Raw genomic sequence first — 17,408 nt, 5'->3', positions numbered from 1 at the left:
AGCCAAAGGTGTATAATCCTAGAATGGTCAACTTAGTTCAACAGTCATGAGGGCCTGATTTGTACAAGGATATAGATATACACAAATGAAGAATGTCTCTTCCTTCTCCTTAGCCAGGGGACAGACCACCAGTGACTCCATAGGCAGGTGGCAGTGCTGCTGTGCTATGGGAGGGCACTGGGAAACGGGGATTGAATGTTGGAATGGTCAAGCATTGATCACCATTTAAAAATTTTAAATATGTTACAACTTTGAAATTGTTACTCTTAAGGAATCAGGTACTTGTACAGGTAACAGAAAGACCCTATTGAAAAGAATCATTAAATTATTAGGGAAAGTTTCAAGGCCAGTGTAGGGGTTATACTCACTCAGAAATCAGAAATACAGTACAGTGAAGAACTGGAGGACCTATGATGCAGAATTAGTGTTTTACAACAAATTTACTTTTAGCTACTATTTTTACTTGTGTACTTCATTTAAAAAACTTGAACTAGGGATGCCTGGGTGGCTTAGATGGTTGGGCATCTGCCTTTGGCTAGGGTCCTAATCCCAGGTTCCTAGGATCGAGCCCCGCATCGGGCTCCCTGCTCAGTGGAGAGTCTGTTTTCTCTTCTGCCTCTCTCCCCTTCTTGTGCTCTCTTTCTCTCTCAAATAAATAAAAATCTTAAAAAAAAAAAACTTGAACTAAATTCAGCTTTATTTTTATTATTTATTTATTTAAAGATTTTCTTTATTTATTTGAGAGAGAGAGAGTGAGAGAGAGTATGAGAGGGGAGAAGGTCAGAGGAAGAAGCAGACTCTCAGTGGAGCTGGGAACCCTAATGGGACTCGATCCTGGGACTCCAGGATCATGAGCTGAGCCAAAGGCAGTAGCTTAGCCAACTGAGCCACCAAGGCGCACTTCAGCTTTATTTTCTTACTGCAAAATTAATGCATATTCTTTTTAGAAAATACAAAGAATAACACAAATAAAAATCTCCCTTTACCTTGCTATGTAGTGCGGAACGAAGCTAACATTTTGCTCTATAGGGTTCTGGAATTGCTGTATTCTAATGTAAATGATATAGTTGCAACCATGTGATTATTCTCGAAGTACTGTTTTGTAGCCTGCTCTTTTTTTTTTTTTAACTTAATTTCATTTAATTTATTATGAAGATCTTTTTCATGTCAGTACATGGTAGAGTATTTTAAAGGTTATATCGTCTTCCATTATAAGGATGTATAGGAACCTTAATTATTCAGTCAATTCTCAATCAGTGGACATTTAGGTTATTTTCACTTTTCTACTTTTGCAGACAATGCTGAAATAAAAATGCATGCACATATATTTTTGCACAGGGCCATAATTACATACACAATTATATTCCATGATTACATGAAAATCCTAGAAGCAGAATTGCTTTTTATGCATGTTTCTAAATTTTCTCTAGCTTAGTCAACTTATACTCCTTCGACAGTCCAGGGAATCTTGCCCATACCTCACATCTCCAAACCTGGTCAACTCAGTACTTAACATTTAAGTCTTTGCCAATTGACTAGGTAAAAATTATATTTTATTATTCTAATTTGGCTGTCTTTGATTATCATGCTAAATATTTTCATAAGTTTATTGGTAGTATTTTTTTCTATATTTGAATTATAGAATTGAAATTGCTGTTGTTTATAATCCTAAACACTGTATAAGTTATACAGTTTTGCATTTACTTTTTTCCAATTCTTTACTAATTTTCTAATTTTAAACATTTCTATTAATGCACATGAGTCAGGTGCACTGTATGACATCTTTTTCATTAAAATGGAATAGCCACCTCCATCTACCTTTAACTGGCCTGAATCTGTTTTTCGTTTTTTCTTTTTTCTTTTTTCCTTTTGCTTTAAACATGAAACCATGGGTCAAGTTTCATTTCTCAGTTGCCACTTCTCCCCTTGAGTTGTCAGTTTTGTTTTTGGTCTAAAAGGAAGGGTAAGTGAGAGGGCATCTCATTAAATCAATGTCTTTGGGCAAGATTTGTATAGTTATCTACTTTGCATATCTTATTTTAGTTTGTCATTTGAAAATAAATTTAAACATAATAATATGCATTCCCGTGTTTAAAATAATCATTTATACCTGAGAGTCTTTAAAAACAACAAAGGCAGGCATTTTTATTTGGGGATACCAATATGAACATTTCTTTAAGGAAATGTGACACTCTTTAAGAAACAACCATATACAAAATGGCAATTACATGTAGTAACTTATATAAGACTGTTCATGGGCCTTTCCCTAAACACTGGAAAAGATCAAAGAAAGCAATTTGACTTCACCTTCTTTTTTTTTTTCCTGGTCTAACAAGCTCCTCTTGGGTGTCAGTACTTCATTCCTTGGTTCAAAAACACAGGTAACTGTGGGGATTATAAATTTCATGAAGAGACAAGTTCTACTGTTACCTCTTTAAATCCTACAGTCTATTAGTTATGTATGTATATAGTATATGACTGTGGGAACAGGCTATTTATTGCACCTTTTAACAGGGAATTATAATCCACTTATAATTTCATTGTGATTGTTGATATATTTACATATGCCATTTTTCTTTATATTTCCTATTTACTATATGTTTTCTTCTCTTTATTTTCTTCTTTCTTGCATTCTGTCAAGTACTTTAGACAATATTAGCAACAAGATTCAATAGGTACTTATCAACTGCATTTGTACAGCATGTGTTTGTGTATTTGCGTGTGTGTGTGTGTGTGTGTGTATGAGAGAGAGAGAGAAAGAGCGAGGAGTATTATAAGTGACAGCTCTAGGCATATTTATGAATCTCTCAGTTATAACAACAAATTTTGGGCTATCATAGTACATTGTGTACAATAGACACTGCAAGAACAGTGTAATTTTTGAGTTATTGACTATTTTCAAGGAACTCCACAAGTCTATGGCATAAAAGGCATAAATTTAAACCACTGACCTACGATGTGATGAGCAATAAATGACCCGGTGGGTGAGGTCAAATGTGCAGAATTGACCTTTCAATTCTGCTTAATTTTTTACACATCATACCATAGCTCTAAATAGTTTACACTGTCTTAAATTTATATAAAGTAAATGGTATGCTATTCTAGAATTTGTAAATTTAGAGATTTGTAAAAGTTTTGTAATACAAATTTCTTTTCTTTTTTTTTTTTTTTAAAGATTTTATTTATTTATTTGACAGAGAGAGATCACAAGTAGGCAGAGAGGCAGGCAGAGAGAGAGGAGGAAGCGGGCTCCCTGCTGAGCAGAGAGCCCGATGTGGGACTCGATCCCAGGACCCTGAGATCATGACCTGAGCCGAAGGCAGCAGCTTAACCCACTGAGCCACCCAGGCGCCCTGTAATACAAATTTCTTAAATGATTTTCTCCGAAAAGGAAAAGAGCAAAGTTGCTTGTTGAAGACTCTCCCACAGGAAATTTTTTAAAAATTAAAAATAGTCTTTAGTCACATATTGTTTGATGTGTAACATTTTATTTGATCTAAGAATACCACGAGAATATTTATGTCTTCTGTCTTGTATATAATTAAGAGCAAATGGAAGAGTGAATTTATACAGTATAGATCATAAAGTATTCTAGCAGGGAGAACCGTTTATATTTCATTTTGAACTAATGGTAATACGGAAGTGAAATCTTTCCAATCAGAACTCATAGGAGCCAGCAGATAAAAATGTCTTGTCCCATCAGCGTTGACATACAAAGCACTCGTATATGAAGCCTAACTCTTATTAACATGGCAGTGATAGGAAACTAGCTTAGTATATCAAGTAACAAATAAGAAAGTCTCTGAATGATGTCAAATTGATATCTTTTACTAGGTCTGTAGAGCATTATAAAAATATTATGAACATTGTATCATAAATTCTCTAAATCAGCGACTTGCCCAAGTTAACTATAATTTAACTTAATCACATATAGTCAACTTAAAAAAGTTCCACCATAATTTAAAAGTTACCTTTGGATATTATAAAGTTGTTACTCACATACTTAAACCAAGAACTTTTTAATTTAATAAGATCAGTCAACTAACAGAATACTTCCCCCCACTTTGAGATTAGTAAATAGACATTTCATGTGAGTTTATGTTTTACTGTGACTTAACTCGTCATAAAAGCCTTCACTTCAATAACAATTTGACATATTGGATATTTAAAAGTAGATTTGTTTGTTTTCTTTTCAGTGTTGCATGATGCAGTCTTAGGATGCAATTCCCATTTTTATACTTCAGAAATGTAACTCTACTAAGCAGATGACAAAGACAACAAGAAGCTATGTTAGCTCATTCTCGGGTGGATTTTTGTATCTGCAGTGTACAATCAGGTAACCAGTACTACAGTTTTTCCCTGTACACTTACGTAAAGGCTAGTCATAACTGTTTACTCATAGACTTGATAAAAACAAAGAATGTTGACTCAAAGGAAAGAATTTAAAACAAGACGCAGCATTTGCAACAGACAGTCCTATACATACCAATCTCTGTGGAAGACAAAATCAAGTAACTGTTTACGGATATTCGGATGGTTGGAATTATCCTCCAGTTTTTTTTCCTGGCACTTCTGTCTGGTACTGAATGCCATCATCTCGCTTCCTGGCTATACCAGTGGCTCTTTTGCAGGAAAATTTGTTATTATTTTAATATGGCTTAACTTCTCTGAATGAACTCTGCAGGAAAACTGATGCTTACTGTTCATTGTGGCACGCACGGCTGACAAGTCATTTCTCACTTTTGAGATTGCCAGGGGGTATAGAGAATGATTGAAGGAGTCGAGATGAATCATAGAAGAGTTCTTTCACTCACCTCACCACCATCCTGTACATTTCTGCATCTATTTAAAAACTAACTGTGACCCCTAGTAATATTCCACCTTCAGTCACGCACATAGATTTCCTTTAAGACTGTTACTCTCACTAGCGTTAGTCTCACTCAGAGGTGATTTTGACTTGTTACAGTGCACAAATCATGGGACTTCCAGAAGCATCAGGTTGGTTGGTTTCTCACTATGGCCCAAATGGAGTAAATGCGTGATTGTGACTGTGTGCGCCTTCCGTACGTTGATTTTAAAATTAATTATAAGTTATTTGATGACATCTCATGCAGACTTTCTTGGAGAGCTTTTCTGTGGTAAGTTCAAGAAAAATTGCTTGAGAAATGCTTGGGAGATGACTGTGCTTTTATATTTGTTGTTAAAGTCCTGGATTTGGACCACTTAGACAAATGACAATAAATAAGATTACTCTGCAGTGATTTCCTTATATATTTACTCTTAAGGTTTGTTTTGTTTTTCTAACTTTAGATATAACTGGCAAGGCACAATTGTTAGGCTGTCAGATTAACTTTCTAGAAAAATTCATGGCAATGTGTAATGATTTGTTTTAATAATGATGTGAAATTAATACCAAGTAGTCCTCAGAGTAATTCGAGATAATAAAAATCTTGACAAGTTATGTTTCTACATGTATCTGTATGTATATATGCATATAAATAAATTTGTATTAAAATGTGGAAATATTATGGTTTAAAAATCTCTAAAATGAGATACATGTAATTTAAAATATAAATTACAACCATGTATTTTATAATATATGATTTATAATGATTTATAAATTATAGCCATATAATTTATAATAAACCTTTTAATGCTCTTATAATGTAAATTACATTTCCTACTAGAGGAATTCATGTATGACACACCAACTTAATCAAGTTTCAAACTTTTTACTATCAGAGTTATTCTATCTGTAAAATTATGTCCATTTCTCCTTCCATCATTGGAACATTATGAATATACAATACGCAAGATTTTCTAATATACAAAATTAGCATATCTACTTAAGATGTTAAGAAGTACAATAATACACTTTTCTTCAATGTTATTTTATATATTCCCAGAAAAAACTAAAGGGATGAAACAGAAGTAAGGCAGATTCTTAATCTTTGTTAAATGAGAATGATTGTCACTTGATATTCCAGTTTGGAAATTTTATTTAATTTTATTTTTAAGATTTTATTTATTTATTTGAGAGAGAGAGAGAGTGCACACAGGAGCAGGGCACATGGGGATGGGTAAGAGGGGGCAGAGGGAGAAGAGGACTCCCCTCTGAGCAGGAAGCCCAACCTGGACTTGATCCCAGGACCCCTAGATCATGACCTGAGCCGAAGGCAGACACTCAACCAACTGAGGCATCCAGGAAAGCTTTTAGTTTGAAAAATTTAAAGCAACACTTTAGAAAACCCACTAGCTTTATATAATAATTTTTAACTCAAGATTTAAAAAAAACCTTTATATTTATGAGTCTTATAATGTCCTTGAGAATTCTATAGACTTAGATATTACCAACTACCCTTAGATATGAAAGATTAAAATGATTTGTTCAGTGACCCAACATTTCTAATAAGCCATTTTTTTTTTCTTTTCCTAACACTTTACCTGATTGATTGAGCTATTTTTTTAAAGTAGCATTTCTCAAGGACACTTATTTTCCTGATTGGTAATAGTGCTTTTGCTGATTTGTTTTTAAAAAGCAGATGTCTTCTACCTTCTGTATTTTGTTTTTGTTTAACATTTGGAGATATATTTAATTGTTTTGAATTCAGTTTTAAAGTTTTCCAAGAAAACTTCTTTCTTATGATTTATAGTCCTTTTTTTCTATATTTATGAAAAAGTATTAAAAGGCTGCTATAATATCATTATTAATAGTAATGTGTTGATAGAAATTAATATAAGATAGAATACACATATAAGGAAATAATATTTTTATTTGATAAAAGTTTAAGAGAAATTAACAAATTAACTGATTTACAAAACCAAAAACTATATTTTCAACTTCCAAACAGATATGCCCAATATTTGAGATTTCTCTTAATGTGAAAGATACATAGGATGAACTTGAATTATTTGATCTCTGAAAAGATTCTAAGCTTTCTCTGATATTCAAACCTAATATTTAGAGGTACATAGTAATTCATTTGAGTCACCACTGAAGGTCAAAACATAACCCATTTTCTCTTGAATCAAAAGATGTTTACAATAGTATGTTTTCTGCAGTAAAGTCTTTTGTGGTTGCTGCTAATTACATGTTTTTAACTTCAAAGTCTTTAAAAGGAGTGCAGGTACAAGTAGACCTAATGTTTCTTAGGTGAAAGAGTTCAGGAAAGTCTCCAGGCTTGGAAAAATGTGTATATATATAAAATACCAGTAGTATCTTCATTATGGATTTTTAACTTCAGCTGAATACAGAGCATCCTATCTTACTATATTACTGAATCAAGTCAAAAAATTATATACACTACACAAATGATGCCATAGGGAATGTGTAGCACTAATATTTTTAATTAAAAGACAAAATGATAATCCACATGATGCTGTAGCTAAGCATTTGATGATCTCCAATTATATTAGCAGTAACATTTTCATTTGATAACTAAATAACTGGGTAATTAAAAACATGTAATTAAAGCAAAGTCATATCCTAATTTATGAAGTCAATGAAAACAAAGAACATAGTAAAACTCTATTGAAAAATAGTTACTATACCATCATAATGAGATATATTTTTACCAATATACCTTACAAGGAAAACAAAGGTAAACTTTGCCTGATGCTCCCTTGTTAAGATATTCTAGAAGAGCATGTGATAAAATAAGTCCTGATTCATAAACACAATACAGAATGTTTTTTCCCCCATGAGTTTTTTGCCAGTCCTAAGTTATTGTGAATGGCAAAAGGTGAAAGATAACATTGGAAAACAGTGAAGAATCACTATACAAACTTGTAAAGATTAAGGCCAGACTCTTAATTTATTACTCAGTAACAATTAATTACAGGGCACAGGTATAATTTTTGCTATCTGCATTGTTACCACTTTTCTCACTAGATGAAAGTGGGCAGAATCATTCAGATGTAGTCCAACTGGAGCCCAGTGTGAAGGGTGGTGTGGATCAAGGCATCACGGTTCTTGAGAGAGGAAAAGTCCTGAACGTTACACAAGCAATCATGAAGAAAGGAACTGATCCAAGCAGAACCTTTCTGTCAGAGTTCAAGGACCATAGGAGTTATATTTGCCTTGTGAACTTGATTAAAAACAAAGAAGTCCAGTCAGCCAAACAAAAAAACAAAAATAAAAGCAAAAACACAAAACTCAAACCCCCAAACCAGCATATGACACAATCATACCCATGAACACAGGGACTTTTCAGTCGTCTCTTTAAAAATAAACTCTTCTTGTATTTATGAAGCACTATGAATAGTATCAGCAATACTTTTCCTCTTTCTTTGTTGCTGACACCAATTAACTCTCCAGTCTATGAACAGAGATTGAAATGTCACAGTCACTTTTAGAGTGATACAGACCTCTTCCTTTTTCTGGCAAAATCCTCTGCATGAATGATATTGGAGAGAACCTTTGTGAGGTGACTATCTGATGTCTCTGTACTGCTCCCAAAGTCATAGTTCTTCACGCAAGGGCACAAGCAGTGCACGATGGCCCGGCGGATGTAGCTGTCAAAGATATAGTAAATGAAAGGGTTGATGCAGCTGTTGGCAAATGCCAGAGGCCCACTCACCTCCATGCCCAGCTGGAGAAAAGCTGATGAAAAGTAGACTTCTTGCTGCAGCCCAGAGACAATGGCCAGGAGCTTGAAAGTATTGAAGGGCAGCCAGGAGAAGACAAAGGCTGCCACGACAATAAAGATGATCTTTATGGATTTCCGCAGCTTTCTGTTATGTTTCCCCGCCTGTTGGTAATGCGCACACAGCTTCCTTGTTATGCAACAGTAGCAGGTGACAATGCTTACCAAAGGGACGAAGAAGGTAAAAATTAAGGCCACCAGGGCCCAAGTCAGTTTCGTGGATGTAGCCCTCTTCTCTGCACAGTATGGCTTACCATCAATCAGGGTGAGTTCCCTGGACAGAAGAGTAGGCAAACCCAACAGGCAGGAGATAAACCAGACGCTGGCACAGACTCCATAGGCACAGTCTCTCCTTCTGAATTTCCTGGATATGGCTGGGCACACGATGGCCAGGTAGCGGTCAACACTCATGCAGGTGAGCAAGAAGACACTGCAGTGCATGTTGACTGAGATCATGTAGGAGCTGCCTTTGCACAGGAAGGAGCCTGTCCTCCACAGTCCTAAAGAAGCTTCTTTATCCACCCAGAGAGGCAATGTGACAAGAAAAACGAAGTCAGACACGGCCAGGTTGATGATGAAGATGTCAATCAGTCTTCGGCTGCCCCGTTTGAAATGCAAGGCGCTCATGAGGATGAGGTTCCCCAATGCTCCAGTCAGGAACACAGCTGTGTAAAAGACTGGAAGGAAGATCGATGTATAAGGAACATGGGAGTGGGTGTCCTCAAGATCAGGATTTTTGCTGGTAGCGTAGAAATAATCCAAATAAACTGAGGTTGCTTCTGGGTCCATTGCTAAAGATCGGCTGCCAAATCTGGTATTTCTTCATCTAGGAAGTTTTTGTATACATTTTCAAAATCACAGGTGGCTTCTTTTATCTACTGGCTGCCTCTTCCCCACCACCCGCACCACCCCACCCCTTAAAAGATCTTGGGACAAGCATAAAAACAGAGATGAAAAAAATGCAGTTTCTACCAATCCTCAGAAAGGGCCTACAAGGAACACCACCCTGATTGGTGTTTGGTGGTTGTGTTTGTGGTTTTCTTTATTTGCATTTGCCCTGGAGACTGGGGTGCTTTTTGACTTTTGTCTTGAAGATATTGTTTTTTTTTCTCTAAATCCAGATATTAAAAAAACACATTAGCTGTTTTTCCCCTACCTACTTTAAACATATCCTTTGCTTTTCTGACACTGACAATCCTTTTGATCTGTTACACATACAAGATACTTTCTTTTAGATTTTTGACGGTGACAAAGATCCTCCTTTTAATTACGTTGAAGCGAGGAAAATAGTCTTTCACTGCAGAAAGAGTGAATTAATAATTCCCTTAATCATATACATCCACATCTGCAGCAAACATAATGATTCCAATTAGGGTATGGGATTCTTTACACTTATTTGGCTCTTTTGGATCATGCATAATTAATACTGTTTTGTTCAGTAAGTTTAAAAAGTCCTCCAGAAACTGGGAATATGTCTTGTGCTGTTGTTGTTATAACATGTAAAAATTTTAACACAGTACCTTACACATCATAGGTGCTTTGGAAATGCTAGTTTATTTGAATTAATTAGGAAAACTCTGGGTTTCATGGTCCAGTATTACTAGCAAGTATGTATTCCTTTGGTTCAACTGTAGGCCTTTTTGTTAGTTATGTAGCTGACAGGCACAGGTTTAAAAATTGCAATTTTTACACTTTTATCTGCTATTGTAATTTAACCAATGAAGTTCCTTTTATTAGATTTAAAATCCTTGACTAGGAGACTTGCTCTCTACTAATCTTCAAATAGTTACCCTTCAGCAGACCCTAGGTCCCCTCTGATCTTCTCTTCTTCACAGGTCGTAGCAGTGATTTTTTAGCTCTTGAACTATGACTTTTTAAAAAAAAAGCTCACACATCAGTGAGCTTCACATTGGGGATTACTGACCTAGCAAGAGACAGACCTCTAGTAAGTGACATTATAAAAGAGTTGCTGGTACAGGGATGATAAAAGAGAGATTTGGGGTTCCTTCAAAACACTTGAGAAACAGGCTAACATCAGAAGGATCCTATCCTATTTTTCTCTCATGTATTCCTTTTTCTACATGGAAAACTATGGTGAAATATAAATTCTGAAACTGACTCCATTCACTTACAATTTTTACTGGCCAACGTAGCTCAAGGCTCTTTCCTTTTCTCTTTCCCTCCACCTCATTTTATTGCCAAATTTCCAGTTTCAGGTTGATATTACTATTGCATAGAAAAATGTATGCCAGTGGCTAAAAACACCATTGATAAGCATGTAAGTCCTTTCTACTGAATTTTTATTTATCCCATAATTAATATATTGAAAAGAGTGATTTTGCTCTTTTTCCTGATGTGTTCTAATGTTACCCCAGTCTCAGATGTGTGAGTGTGTGTAGGGCAGGGAAGGATGAGGGCTCCCCTGATCTGGGGGCCGTCCCAGAAAGTCACTTGGAATTTGATTTATGACTTGGCTCTGCCTCCTTTTGTGTCCCTGCCAGCTCTGTGTTGTTCAGGGGGGGCGTATCCTTCTCTAAGTATAGGCTGCAGATGAGAGAAACTAATTAATGCTTTGACATTTCTGGGATAGAAATCTTTCCCACTGAGTAAGCCTTACATATTTAATAGAATAAATTCATTTTGTCAAATAGTTTGAAGTAGGACAATATTTACTTGACAAGGATTGATGGGGTAAACATAGAATATTGAAACACTACATCTATATATGTCTCTCTGTATCTCTATCTATTTTTCTCATGTCTCCAGAATTCCGCAAAAATGTGTTATAAAATGGAAAAAAGTTTACGCTCATACTCTGGAGGAAAACGTCTGGCCTATATTTATTCTGTCAGCCTTAAATTTTCTTTCAGCATTCAAAAGTTGTTGGTTTGGTGTAAACTATCTCAGATAAATCTGACTTCTTCACTAACTTTGAAGCAGCTGTAGACCAAATGTTTTGCTTTATCATAAATACAGTTACTTTGGAATATGATAGTTAATGGTAGAATGTTGCAATGCGAGAGTATCTACCATGTATCAAAACTATCCTGGGACCCAAGTCGGAAAACAGATTAAGTGTTTTAGGCAAAAACGGAACAAATAGCATAGTCCTGGGCTTTTAATAACTCCGAGAGCAAAGCTATTATAAGACAGAACCCACAATAAAAGCCAACTAGATAAAGTAGGGGAAGTCATCGTTCTAAATAAGCTTAGTGCAACGGTCATTTTAGAATTTAGAATTTTTGTTTTTTGAAATAAACATGAGGATACTAACAACAAATAACCAAGTAGACAAGATCAAAACTCAGAAACAACACTGGATATTATAAGCCTATGAAAAGGCAGCAAGAACAAAGTGATGATTAAAAAAAAAAAAAAGTTAAAAAAAAGAGTAAGATGTAAATATTAATAACTGAATGACAACACACATGCTCACTTTTAGTAATTGTTTTTCCAGAAAAAAAATGCTTAACCTTCCTTATTTTACATACAAGTACATAGATATACTTTATATTCAACTTTACATATTATGTTTTCCATCCCTGGCAGGAATAATTGCTTCCACCTTTGTGTTCTTTAAGAACTTTTACAATATGCTTATTAAGTTCTTATTACCTCATTTTCACATGGTTAATTGTTTTGATGTCTGACCTCCTAAGCTGATCATGAGCCCCTTGAAGGGAGAGACCATCCATTATCTCTGCATTGTTTCTAGCATAGGAATAACCAACTGAAGTGTTTTTTGGATTCTCAAAGCCACTGTTTTGAACTAGTGGATGCTAGGCCACATTTCCCCCATTAGAATCACCAGGGGTGACTCCCAAATTGCAGCTTTCTGAACCCTGTCTCAGATCTACTGAGTCAGAATCATTTGGCGTGGACTCCAACACATTATATTTAATAAGCCTCCAAGGTGATTCTTACACTAAAGTTTAGAATCAGTGCTCTAATTTATATATCTTAACCAACTTTATATGTTATGCTTCATTATTATTTTGGCTTTTCTTCAAATAACCTCTAAATTTGAACTTCTAGTGGGAGGGATGGGGTAATCGGGTGATGGGTATTAAGGGGGGTACATGATGGGATGAGTACTGGGTGTTAAATGTGACTGATGAGTTATTGAACTCTATATATGACATGAATGATGTATTATATAGTGGCTAATTGAATATAAATAAAAAATGAACTTTTAAAAAAAGATTTTATTTATTTATTTGACACAAAGAGAGAGACATCACAAGTAGGCAGAGAGGCAGGCAGAAGGGGGGGGGGAAGCAGGCTTCTTGCTGAGCAGAGAGCCCGATGCGGGGCTCGATCCCAGGACCCCAAGATCATGACCCAAGCCGAAGGCAGACGCTTAACCCTCTGAGCCACCCAGGTGCCCCTAAACATGAACTTCTTAGCAGTTTTCCAGTCTGGTTCTCACAAAATTTTCAGAATTAACTTAGACTTCTGGGCCCTCCCTGTTTTGCATTTCAATTCCTTAGATACATGCAGAATTGGGTCAAGTGTTGAAGATGGGGAAAGAGCAAGGTGTTGTTCACTGAGATACCTGCTCAAGGGAATATATTATCTGTCACACGGCCTTTAGTGGTTACTTGCAGACTGTGCTTCACAAGTCAGCTAAAGGTTTTGTGTGAGTACAGCCAACCATAACTGGCATTATTGCATATTACTTCTGCTTTTCCCCACATATTAGGTAGGGATTAATCAGATTATAGAGCAAAGAGCATAGCAGAAAGAAATCTCTATGCATACGTTCGTTCTACTGATTTGTTCCTGAATAAGTGACAAAGATTATGAAGCAAAGTATTTGTTTTTCCTTGATCTTATTGGTCAGAGTGATCATACATTCGTTTGAAACATTCTCTTGTCCGTTTCTTACTTGAGTATCATAAAGGGTATAAGCATTTAAACAAACCAGTTTAAGAGATCTGTTTATCTTCTAAGAGTCTGATTTTTTTATTTGGACAGTCTCTTAGTGAGTGTTGTGTAATATAAAGTAATATATCATGCCAGACTAAATGGCATGTATTTGCTGTTACCAGGGTCTTCCCCCACTTCACTTATTAGATTATTTCCTTTGGTCCCCTACACTGACATAAACAAAAGTGCTGTTCCTATTTTAGGCACATACACTTTAGGCTTCTTTGTAACAGTTGACTTAATCTGGATTTAGGTTGTGCATCACAAAAAGTGTGCTTATTTACATTGGTGTTCCCCGTATCCAGCACAATGTCTGGCATATGACAGACTGCCAATTAATATTTGTAGATCTGGATTGAATTATGCTTGAATCTTGAGTTATTTCCAATGGTTTCTTTTCACAAAATTCCTAGACAGCTTCCATTTTCCAGGATTCGTGTTTATCATTGGAACAGCAAAGGCCGGGTTGCTGTATCTTTTCTAGTCAGAAGCATAGAGACTTCCTTGTTTTCCTTATCCATCTGCATTTCCCACTCTCTCTGTCTTTTCGTACATTGTCTAGACTGGAAGTATAGAATACGTGAATCTTCTAGTGAAACTTAAACATGTGGCTCTATGACAACCCCATTTTGGAGTTACGTGATTCTTCTTCTGGAATTATGAATCAGAAAATTTTAGAGTTGCAAGTGATATTACTGATCATCCAGTATATCCATTTTATGAATGAGAACACTGGGGCTCAGAAAAGAAAGAGTCACTTGCTAAAGACTCACGTTGATAATATTAAAATAGAGGATGATTTAAACTTCTCACGTACATTTGGTCCATTCACTGTCCTTCAGAAGCATGAACATCTAAACAACTATAGTTCACTACTCTGTGCAGAATTTGACAGGAATTGCTAAAAGGAAAGCCATTCTAGATGCACTTTTCTATCTGCCTTTTCTTTAATTTCGCCATTGTCCTAAAGTGAATCGGCACAAGGAAATTCAAAGATTGAGACATTTCCTGAGGAAGGCTGTTGATTGGAACCCACAGCTTGCATATATTTCTATTTTTCTTTTTGCATTCCAAAGTTTATAAGGAAACAGCCAGGATAAAATTGTAGGAGAAAGACATAATGTAGATATATCTTTCTTAAGATAATTTTCAGTTTCTAAAAAAGGTGTGATTAAAAATAATATTTAAGTATATAAGGGAATTTGTTATTGAAGGGAATTTTCACACAAGGAGTCATCACATAAACACGTAACACAAGTTACAATACCTGCATATCTAGATTTTCAGTTATTGGACTTAACACCTTCCTGGTGAAACTAGAACCATAATTAACAAATTAAGCCAGAGATCTAGTTCAAGTTTATTTTTAAATCTAAATTTCATAATCCGTACTTGGTTGCACTAAATCATCCTTAAAACTTGTGAAAATGTGTCAGGCCAGCTACTGTTTCCCGAGGAGCAGAGTAAGGAAAGGAAGCAGAATTTAACTCCATTAATTTTGTTTTAAAGATTTTATTTATTTTTTTGACAGAGACAGATCACAAGTAGGCAGAGAGGCAGGCAGAGAAAGAGGGGGAAGCAGGCTCCCTACCAAACAGAGTGCCCAATGTGGGGCTCGATTCCAGGACCCTGAGATCATGACCTGAGCCGAAGGCAGAGGCTTTAACCCACTGAGCCACCCAGGTGCCCCTAAACCCATTAATTTTTAAGGATTTTGCTCACACAACAAGCAAGCACCCAAAATAGAAAACATGCAAAATGCAGAGATAAATGAGAAGTGCTACTGGTGTCATGAGGCAGTTCACACCCTCTGTGCTGAGTGGGCAAGACTGTCACAACCTCAAACACACAGACACGGCCAAGTCCATGCTAAATTGTAAGTGAAATATGTCTTGTGTGTTTTCTATGCATTATGCAGACTTGATGCATGCCAAGCGGCATCCTCCTTTACAGGTTTCCCGAGAAACACCAATCTCCTGAATCAAGAAGATGTAAGTATCCTCTGAACCCAGCCTGGGAATCTGGTTGTTGCAAGTCTTTCCTGGTCAACTGCAGTTAGTCCAGAGGTTCGATAACCTGCCGAAGAGAGCAGGACACCTACCTCTATAAATGGCTTACTTCCAGCTTCTAGGGGAATCAGAGGCTTTTAGATGCTGTTTATAGTGACCCTAGCCAAACATTATCGATATTCAACAGATATTTGCAAATACTAAAGTGTAATGATTATTTAATATATGCCACAGGCCTGGGCTGGACATTTTATACGCATTTTTTTCATTTACTCCTCACTGTGGTCAAATGGAATAGGGAATATTTTCAACATTCATATTTTGGAGAAAAGAAATCGACATTTAAGAGATTAACTAAGTTGTCCAATGTAACAAAACTAGTCAGTGCACCCTATTTAAGCTTGATAAGTCAGTTATTCACTCTGTCCTCAGCTTCCTTGACTATGAATTAAGATGTCCTTGTCTTCTTCCTCTTTTAGACTTCCCTTTTACCTGGGTTTATTTACCATGTGACTTCATCACAGAGGTAGTTCTGGAGGTAGGGGATTTCTAAAGAAGGCCAATGGATAAAGATTATTTCCTGCTGCAGGAGTGAATTTAGGAGTCAAACTGCACATTAATAATGTGTAATTATTATATATTATAATATGTAACTATTGTATTAGTAAATTTAATAATTTGCCTGTTATTTCCACCAATTTCTCTAGTTGGTGCTTGGCAAAGTTCTCCTTTGATCAGGTATTCTACATGAAAATCCAGGCATATATGAATATGTATTTGGCTATTACTTTATTTTATTTAGGCACCGGATATGAATATCCGTTTGCCAACTGAGGCAAAAGACATAGAACTACAGAAAAACAGATACCATGCCTTCAAACTGTCAGAGTGGTAAAAACTTAATATCAACTTTGAGCTAAATTCCAAGACATTTGGGGATGGCATAGAGTTTGAGAGCTTTTCTAGTCATTGAGCTAGTGGTCTCTGTAGGTCTCTGTTGAGAAACCTATCATTTACTGGTCCTAGGCTACGTTCATGCATCCACACGTGTGCAAAGATGTCTCTGTTTTCTATCAATGAATTTCTGTGTGATACTTGAAGGCTTAGAGTCATTCTGTTACTGCTGTGAACACATGGCCATCTGTGGATTCTGAGGCTGTCAGTGGCCTCATTTGCTCAAGGCCATGTTCCCCAAATTCAGTCTTTTCCATACTACATAAACGATTTTTTTAAATTCATGCTTTTTGACATGTCTTGTAGCCTCAGTATTATTATAATTTAATAGGTTAACTAACTGAAATTGATTTTAAAATGAAACTTTAAGCACAATAAATAGAAAATTAGTATCACTTGCCGAAAAAAAAAAAAAAGCCACTAACAAAAATTATATGAAACCCAAACACTGTCATTACATTCTACATGGATACCGTCCAGTCACATTCTTCTTAGTCTAAACTTAAGCAATATAAAACCAGAAAGACTATCTGCTTCAATGGAAGTGAGGTTCTGAGAGGAAATAAATAGGTTGATATCTCAAAAGTATACTCACATTGTTGTTGACGTGTTTAGAGGTAGGGTGTGTGACAGGAAAGCACAGGACTGGAAAACCTGTTATATAAGTCACCATCAATGACTAGCCGGGACCAGAAACAGGTCGTCTTACTTTAAGGACCTTTGTTCCTTCCTTCATAGTACATAGGATTCCATCAGCCCACAAATCCCTTTGGCGCAGCACCTCCTTTCGCTCCGGAGTCGAACTACACCCCCCACAATGCACTGCGCGCGGCGCCAGAAATGCGGTCCGCCGCCTCCCGCAGCTTTCCTT

At 36.1% G+C, this 17,408-nt stretch overlaps 1 protein-coding gene across 2 annotated transcripts; it reads right to left on the bottom strand.

Annotated features, from left to right (window-relative positions):
- Positions 1-6,755: 6,755 nt before the first annotated feature.
- Positions 6,756-17,349, bottom strand: GPR15 (G protein-coupled receptor 15). 2 transcript variants are annotated; one of them, XM_082686210.1, is made up of 2 exons: positions 17,133-17,349; positions 6,756-9,471 (listed from the first exon to the last, which is right to left on the bottom strand). In XM_082686210.1, the coding sequence occupies exon 2, from the start codon at positions 9,432-9,434 to the stop codon at positions 8,352-8,354; it is 1,083 nt and encodes a 360-aa protein (XP_082542336.1). In that variant the 5' UTR covers positions 9,435-9,471; positions 17,133-17,349; the 3' UTR covers positions 6,756-8,351. The 2 variants fall into 2 exon arrangements, with proteins under 2 accessions (XP_082542336.1, XP_082542337.1); XM_082686211.1 differs by having other exon boundaries at positions 6,756-9,322.
- Between the last annotated feature and the right edge of the window lie 59 nt (positions 17,350-17,408).

Source organism: Mustela nivalis (assembly GCF_964662115.1).
Source record: "Mustela nivalis genome assembly, chromosome: 1".
Lineage (NCBI taxonomy): Eukaryota > Metazoa > Chordata > Mammalia > Carnivora > Mustelidae > Mustela > Mustela nivalis.
The sequence above is the reverse complement of the archived record's forward strand: the minus strand, read 5'-3'. Positions and strand labels throughout refer to the sequence as shown.